General features: G+C 32.4%; 1 protein-coding gene across 1 annotated transcript in view; it reads right to left on the bottom strand.

Moving 5' to 3' along the window:
* LOC111085543 (chitinase-3-like protein 1) overlaps positions 1–7,974 on the bottom strand; it is a 12,645-nt gene extending 4,671 nt beyond the window's left edge. The window contains exons 1-7 of the mRNA XM_022384584.1: positions 7,965–7,974; positions 7,296–7,389; positions 5,702–5,902; positions 4,693–4,949; positions 3,379–3,482; positions 1,318–1,441; positions 812–997 (exon numbers count right to left, since the gene is read on the bottom strand). Of these exons, the coding sequence (XP_022240292.1) occupies positions 812–997; positions 1,318–1,441; positions 3,379–3,482; positions 4,693–4,949; positions 5,702–5,902; positions 7,296–7,374 (951 nt within the window). The 5' untranslated portion in view covers positions 7,375–7,389; positions 7,965–7,974. The remainder of the gene's footprint in view (positions 1–811; positions 998–1,317; positions 1,442–3,378; positions 3,483–4,692; positions 4,950–5,701; positions 5,903–7,295; positions 7,390–7,964) is intronic.
* Between the last annotated feature and the right edge of the window lie 675 nt (positions 7,975–8,649).

Raw genomic sequence — 8,649 nt, 5'->3', positions numbered from 1 at the left:
GGGTCCCTCAGAACTGAACTTCATAAGTAAGACAAGGTCGGATTAAGAACTTGGGGGCTCGGGACAAATTTTGTAGGGGTCCCTCAGAACTGAACTTCATAAGTAAGACAAAGGATTAAGAACTTGGGGGCTCGGGACAAATTTTGTAGGGGTCCCTCAGAACTGAACTTCAGAAGTAAGACAAAGGATTAAGAACTTGGGGGCTCGGGACAAATTTTGTAGGGGTCCCTCAGAACTGAACTTCATAAGTAAGACAAATAAAATTCAGTACTATTTTTAACTACAGTTTGAACAATATACAAACACAAGCGATAGGTGAATAATGTACAAAATACTAATTGTAATATTTATGATAAATATAAAACAATGACAACGATTTTTTTAGTACATGGCAGAGCAAATAATTATGAACTAATAAGTTGTAAGAACATGTTCAAAAATTACAAAATAATAGGGTTAATACGAAACGATTAAATCTGCTGTTGTCACAACTGCAAAATAATAGGGTTAGTACGAAACGATTAAATCTGCTGTTGTCACAACTGCAAAATAATAGGGTTAATACGAAACGATTAAATCTGCTGTTGTCACAACTGCAAAATAATAGGGTTAGTACGAAACGATTAAATCTGCTGTTGTCACAACTGCAAAATAATAGGGTTAATACGAAACGATTAAATCTGCTGTTGTCACAACTGCAAACATGTTTTTCAATGAGACAATCAGTTTTTTTTTATTCTTATATTTTTCTCTTAGTTAGGAGCCACTTCGATTCGGGGGGTGGGTAATTTCACCCATTTGCCACTCTTACCTCGTTATATCCCATTATCCCTTGTTTGCTAGTGTAGGGACCTTGTTCACCGGGTCCAGTTACAGGAACACTTAGCCCATTTTTGTTAGGGTCTCTCAGGGTGAAACATCGACCGTATACAGGAAGCCCCATCGTTATCTTCTTAGGATCGGCTCCTCCGTTGATCCACAACTTGACCCCATAATCCTTAGAAAATACGAAACAAAAATCTATTACTCAGACCTTACAAGTGCGGAATAAAAACAAGTCTTTTTATAAGAGTAGTTCGGCTTGTTTCAATGAAAGTTTCAGATGAATATCCTGTGATTGATATATTAATTATATAAAAAAACTAAGTTTTAATATAACCATTCAACACACTTGGTTCACTTACGAAAATGTTTCGCTATTCAGTGCATGTGAACGTGAGATTCTCTTCTAGAAATTTTAGATTGTACGAAAGAAAAATGACTAAATACACCAGAATCTTATTAAAAGATTTTCATAAAAGTATAACTTGTACCTACCACGTTTAAAGTCTTATCTTCTGGAGATTCATCAGGTCTCGCATAGAGAGGAGCTACGTGACCTGTTTTATTTTCCCAGTCTCCATGGAGATCGTACGACATAAGATTAATGATATCAAGATACCTATGAAATAAGAAAAAAAGTCTTACAGCCTAAAGGTTAAATGGAAAAAGTATAATATATTATCTAATACTCAAAGATATACAATTTTAAGCTAAGATTGTAGGTTTGATGCGCCTCCCCCAGTGCCTCAGCGGTAAATCTGAATGGTTATAACGCTAAAAACCGGGTTTCGATATGCCTGGAGGGCATAGCAGAGATAGCCCATTGAGTAGCTTTATACTTAACAACAAACAAACAATTTAGCCCGTCTAATTAATTTTCTAAGTAATTTTCGTGCATCAGTCACGTTGTGAAAAATATAAAGGCATAATTCGTACTTGGAAATGCGTGTAGACTTTTACTTACATTGGAGCCCCCCACTTGCACAGCGGTATGTCTGCGGACTTACAACGCTAGAATCCGGGTTTCGATACCCGTGGTGGGCGGAGCATAGATAGCCTATTGTGTAGCTTTGTGCTTAATTACAAACAAAAAAATTACATTGGAAATATTTTGAATAATAATAATATAATATTTATTATACTTTATTGATTTATTTTAAATTCTCAAACCTCTCGACGACTAAAATTATGTTTTAAAATATAGGGTTTAATTCATGGATATATATATATATTATAGAAAACGTTTATGTAAATACGCGAACTTTTCTGAAAAATCCAAGTTTGGAAAGCAAAATTTGTACACATTTGAAGAGTTATTTAAGAATGTCATAATAGTTTTTTTTACTTTTTTTTTGTCTTCTGTAGACTTACAACGTTTCCACTGCTGAAAATGTATGTAGTGATCCCTAACTATTGAATTTGTTTGTTTCAGGATTCCGCGAAAATCTACATAATTCGTTCCTAATTATCAGCTGATAGACTAGAGGGAAAAGGCAGTTCGTCAACAGCACCCACCGTCAATTCTTGGGTTACTCTTGTCAGATCGAATAGTGGGATCTGACCGTCCCTCTTATAGCACACCCAGGACCACAAGCTAACCACTAGGCTACGACCGACCCTTTTAAGTATTAAAATGCAGTTTTCCATAAATCATAATAAGGGTCTTTATTTGAAATCTTGATGACAGTTTGGAATTATAATAAATAATTAGAATTTTTTTTCTCGATATCAGTTAGAAACGTTTGACACAGTAAAATATGTGAAGGATTAGTACCCGATAAATATAATAATTTAATTAACTATAGTGCTTGATTGGCTAATAACTTTATAGCAGACAAAGATTAAGTTACATTTAAGATAACGAGGTACGGATTAAGATAAAGCTATGATTTAATACCACTTAGGTTGTCAATCTCGGATTTAGATACGATTAATCTCAGATAGCTAATCTGTCATGGAGGGGAAAAAAAGAAACTTGCGAGTTAGGGTAGGAGGAACCTTCTAGTACTGATTATGTAATGTTTACTTAAAAGAACTAGTTTCCTGACGTTGATGAATATTTTGTAAATAAAATAAATAATTTGATAGTTTTATAAAAATATTGGAGTATCATAAGTAGCATGTATAACAAATTATACAAAAATTTAACACGTCTAGGGCGAAGCGAAATCTATATGTATGTGTGTGAGAAGTGGGGCTGTTGAGTAGATCTTTAAACAGAAAAATTTGGCTAGTGTCCGGCAAAAAGTGATAGAATTCCTAATTCGATTGCCGGACATTTGCCGAATTTTTCTGTTTAAAGATCTAGTTAACAGCCCCTAATGGGTTCATTGAAAACCAGATTTACGAGACTGATTTCGTGAAATGTTATCTATAAAGAAAACGCTACTCTATTAATGAAGTCAACATTTGCTGTATAACAACCAGGTGACGTTAAAACCAGAATCTCAGTTTTCCATGAGAATTAATCAAAATATATAGTTTTTATTATAATTATTGAAAAACCAACATCAAGTTAGTAGAAAAACATCATATTATTAGCTTCACTCTACTTACTTGGCTACTTTGGGGATATCGTAAGCCGTTTCTACTGTCTTTTGACCAGCTGACACACCTGCTGATAATAATAGACCCTTGACTGATAGTTCTGATTTCAGCTCCTAGATAAGACGATAAAGTTACTTAGATTTTATCAACTCAACATCATTAGTGTCCACGTTCAGGTAAATTATATTAATTAATACTAAGCAGATAACACTGTAAAATAACACTATTGTCACTAGGGGGCAATATAATTGATTGAAGTAATTAATTTACTATTATTTATTTGGAAAGACCCCCCCCCCCCCAAGTGGCACAGCGGTATGTCTGCGGACATACAATGCTAGAAACTGGGTTTCGATACTCGTGGTGGGCAGAGCACAGATAGCCCATAGTGTAGCTTTATGCATAAATTCAAAACAAACAAACTTATTTGATAATTGATTGAAGTAGTTAATTTACTATTATTCATTTTTTTTTGATACACCAGTAAGTTTGTTTTAATTAACAATCATGATATTAGTTTTAGTTACTAAACTACGTGTATTACAAAAGTGTTTCTTTGTTAAAATAAAACATATTAAAATCTACAAGTTGGTAAAATGGTTTAATTATCTAAAGTCATAGATAAGTAATAACGTCAACTGCTCAAAATTCACATGGTAATAGTTTGTCGTATGGCCTGATTAATAAAATCATATATGAATTAATAACAGCTAGCTGTACAGAAGTCACTTTGTGATAGTTCGTTGTATAGTCTGAATTAACATATATGAATTAATAACGGCTAGCTGTACAGAAGTCACTTTGTGATAGTTCGTTGTATAGTCTGAATTATCAGATATGAAGTAATAACGGCTAGCTGTACAGAAGTCACTTTGTGATAGTTCGTTGTATAGTCTGAATTATCATATATGAATTAATAACGGCTGGCTGTACAGAAGTCACTTTGTGATAGTTCGTTGTATAGTCTGAATTATCAGATATGAATTAATAACGGCTGGCTGTACAGAAGTCACTTTGTGATTGTTCGTTGTATAGTCTGAATTATCAGATACGAATTAATAACGGCTAGCTGTACAGAAATCACTTTGTGATAGTTCGTCGTATAGTCTGAATTATCATATACGAATTAATAACGGCTAGCTGTACAGAAGTCACTTTGTGATAGTTCGTTGTATAGCCTGAATTATCATTTCCAAAAAAATATAATTTCACAGCATATACGTATCAGTTGTTCAGCGAATATTGTGACGGAAACCCTAGTGGTTGAAATAGGAACTAAACATAAACGTACATTATACTTTTGTGACACGAAAGAAGTGTTACCTTGAGTAGAATAACAAAGTTTTCTTTGTCTTCTGGAATGCCACCGCGGTTTGCAGGATACTCCCAATCCAGATCCAACCCATCGAAGCCGTGCTTTAGTAGAAACTTTATACAGCTGATCACAAATTTCTTCCTCTGGACAGGATCCCGCGCCATATTGGAATATTTGATTGGATATTCATTCCAGCCCCCGATTGCCAGGATGGTTTTCAATCGGGGATTAATTTTCTTTAAGTTATTAAATCTTTTATATGCACCTACAAGTTCAAAAAAGGCAAATAAACAGTCGTACTTCCTAGTAAAATTTTTAATTTTTTGTCTATCACCCTTTTTTAAAAATAACATTAAATATGACGGTTTAATGAACTAGCAGTACTAGATTGAATTTAAGTACTTGCAACTCTTTGTTATCTGTGGTGATTTCATATATGCAACATAACTTTTAATAAATGTTTCCTATGATGATAAATCATTTGTTAAAAGCTTTAAGGTTGAATAAAATTGTTTAAAACACCCACACTATGATTGTAATTTTAGTAAACGAATGTTGTACAAATTTAAAAATAAAGGTCAAATTTGTTTATTGATCATTAATTCAGAACTCAAAATGGTCAGTAAGAAGCAATCTTTTAGGACGTTTTACAAAATATTTCCGTAAAGTTAATCCCTTGGTGGATTCGGAAATTTATAGAAAACAAAACTGATAACCTTAATTGGATAAACGGTTCATTAATTTGAAACTATTTGTCTTTAATTGTTAATTTATCTTAACTTAGAATATAAAAAAAATATAGTTCCTGAATTAAAACCTTAAATGCAGGGGTCAATTACAAAGGTCAATATATTTTAAACTTAATAATTTCATTAAATAATATATTATTTACTCTATGATTCGCTGGAATAATCTTTACTCAGTTTATACCTATAGATGTATGTGTGTACGTGTGCATGTAGCTAACTTATTATAAATTGGTAGAAATAGCTAAAATGACATTACAAATCCGCTTACCTAATCCCCAGTTTTCTGCCAAATCTAAATAATTATCAAAAGGGGCGATCTGGTTGTTGTGGTCCAACTTAGCAAACCCATAGATGAGATGGGTACAGAGGAAAGGGTCGATATTTTCAATTTTGTATTTTCCATCTCCCCAACGGTAATTAGCCCAACTTCCCAGGTAACATACCACCTTGTAAGGTCTATTGTTCACACCTGAAGAACAAAAGTAAATAATAATGATATCAACTCCTATGGATGACAATGATTTCACTGCACAGAAAGAGACTGATGAATAGTCGATCCAAATATAATATAAGATGACACTTTGATTGGTATTAGATATTTTTGCAGGTTTTTCTTTCCTGAAGAAGTAAAAATAGAGAAACCTGGATTTAAACCCGCATTCTTACTTGACGAGCAGTTATTCTAACAATATATATAAAATCTCCAACACAGCAATCTTCAGTTCATGTTATTTTTAAGACGAATACCAAGAGTTATGTTTCCTTTCCTGAAGAAGTAAAATAGAGAAACCTGGATTTAAACCCGCATAATAACTTGACGAGCAGTTATTCTAACAATATATATAAAATCTCCAACACAGCAATCTTCAGTTCATGTTATTTTTAAGACGAATACCAAGAGTTATGTAAAATGACTTCAGTTTCCACTTCTTCAGAAAATCATGTAAAATTTACATGATCCTGTGATCAGATCTTCAACATTTCTCAAGTTGGATGTTACATAATCCACATTACACCTCTTACATTTACTTTGAGAGAAAAATGTCTAATTTTTTTAAGGTTTACACCACGAAATGAGTAAGTTAGTTTCGAAAGCTGCACCATATTAATTACATCTGTATTACCCAGAGTATAATACATCAGCATCGTTTCACAACAGTGGTATTAAAGACTGTTCTGGGTTCAATCATCTTGCACGAGAAAAACATATTACACCCATAAACCAACTTCTTGGTTAAATATAGAGTTGTGAGGTGTTACTACATATTGTTCTTGGTTAAATATAGAGTTGTGAGGTGTTACTACATATTGTTCTTGGTTAAATATAGAGTTGTGAGGTGTTACTACATATTGTTCTTGGTTAAATATAGAGTTGTGAGGTGTTACTACATATTGTTCTTGGTTAAATATAGAGTTGTGAGGTGTTACTACATATTGTTCTTGGTTAAATATAGAGTTGTGAGGTGTTACTACATATTGTTCTTGGTTAAATATAGAGTTGTGAGGTGTTACTACATATTGTTCTTGGTTAAATATAGAGTTGTGAGGTGTTACTACATATTGTTCTTGGTTAAATATAGAGTTGTGAGGTGTTACTACATCTTGTTTTGTAGGTAAACTGTACTCGTTATGTTTAACTTTACCTCTAATAAACTGATCCCTAAAACTAACATGTTTGTCATCTGTGATTCTAAACATATCATAAATGTTGGACTATCTGAATCGATTGTCTTTTAAACGTTTTTTTTTATACACAGTCTGGAGACAGATGCTGATTAAAGCTAAGAGTGATGTCAAATATCGTATTTCACCTCCCGAACCTTTCCCACAGTGACGTCAAGGATCTAAGATGCTGTACATACCTTCCGACCTTCTGGACAAGGGTCCTCCTGATACTCCCAGGACAAAGACTAATGCCACAATACATGTGATTGTTTTCATGGTTAAATATGAATGCTGGAAAAAAATAGTAAATCATTTAATTTTTTGTAGAAGATATTTATAAAGCACCATCTACATGTAAAATGACATATATATATATATCAATCTTCCAAAGCAACATACTGGTTATTCCTAATTTTTATCTGTTTTAGATTAATATACGAGCATACTTAATCAGTACATAAGCACGGCAAACAGAGTTACAAAGGGGGGCCAACGAATTTCGGGTCTTGAAATAAAAAGTTACACATTCACAGAGTAAAGATTTAGGTAATTGGTAAATAACTTTTGGACCACCCTTTACATATGTATGTATATATCTATATATATACTTACATTTTGAATAATAATTATAATTCATAATCGATTTATTAAATGAGATTTTTATATATTTATTTAATATGTGTAAATACAAAGTGACAAAAAAGGAACATTTCAACTACAGCAAAACTCATTAATTTAAAAAGACGAATTTATAGAATATTAAAAACAACAACATTTCTCTAAAATGTAACGAAGACGGTGTTAAATTTTGACGTTCATGATAACTTACATCATTATAAATATATTAAAATGAAAATCAAACTTACTATGGTAGAACGACGTTCAAATTCTTGACTTTAACAGATGCTGCTTCGTCGACGGCAAGAGGCTTTAAATAGTTTTTAACCACATCATCATCTTTGATATTGCAAATAAACAAAGCAATCTTTTGACCTCTTGCATAAAATTCCAGTTGCGCCATTCTGGAGTCTAGTATTCTATTTAATCCGTAATTGACAAACCTTTTTGTTAGAATTAATCTTCATATTCATCAGTTGTTATCCTTATCAATTAAATTGTATACATACCCACGTTTTTGATAACTTCTTATTCTCAACGATAATTACAAAATCAAAACGGAAATGAGAAGTGATTATGATCGATGTTCAACATTCCCAGATATACATTTATAAGAGTAATATTCAAACTATGTCAAATGTCGTAAGGCAATCCATTTAATGCCCGAAGTAAAGCTACTTGCAAACAAATTTAAGCTTTGGAGTTTTTTTCAAGAAAAAATCATCGTGTTTACCTAACATATTAAACATTACAGTAACACTAAAAAACCATCGTGTTTAGCTAACATATTAAACATTACAGTAACACTAAATAATCCTTTTTTTTTCCTAACATATTAAACATTACAGTAACACTAAAAAACCATCGTGTTTAGCTAACATATTAAACATTACAGTAACACTAAATAATCCTTTTTTTTTCCTAACATATTAA

The sequence above is a fragment of the Limulus polyphemus genome, unplaced genomic scaffold (assembly GCF_000517525.1).
Source record: "Limulus polyphemus unplaced genomic scaffold, Limulus_polyphemus-2.1.2 Scaffold456, whole genome shotgun sequence".
Classification (NCBI taxonomy): Eukaryota; Metazoa; Arthropoda; class Merostomata; order Xiphosura; family Limulidae; genus Limulus; species Limulus polyphemus.
This window is presented reverse-complemented; position numbering and strand designations above follow the sequence as displayed.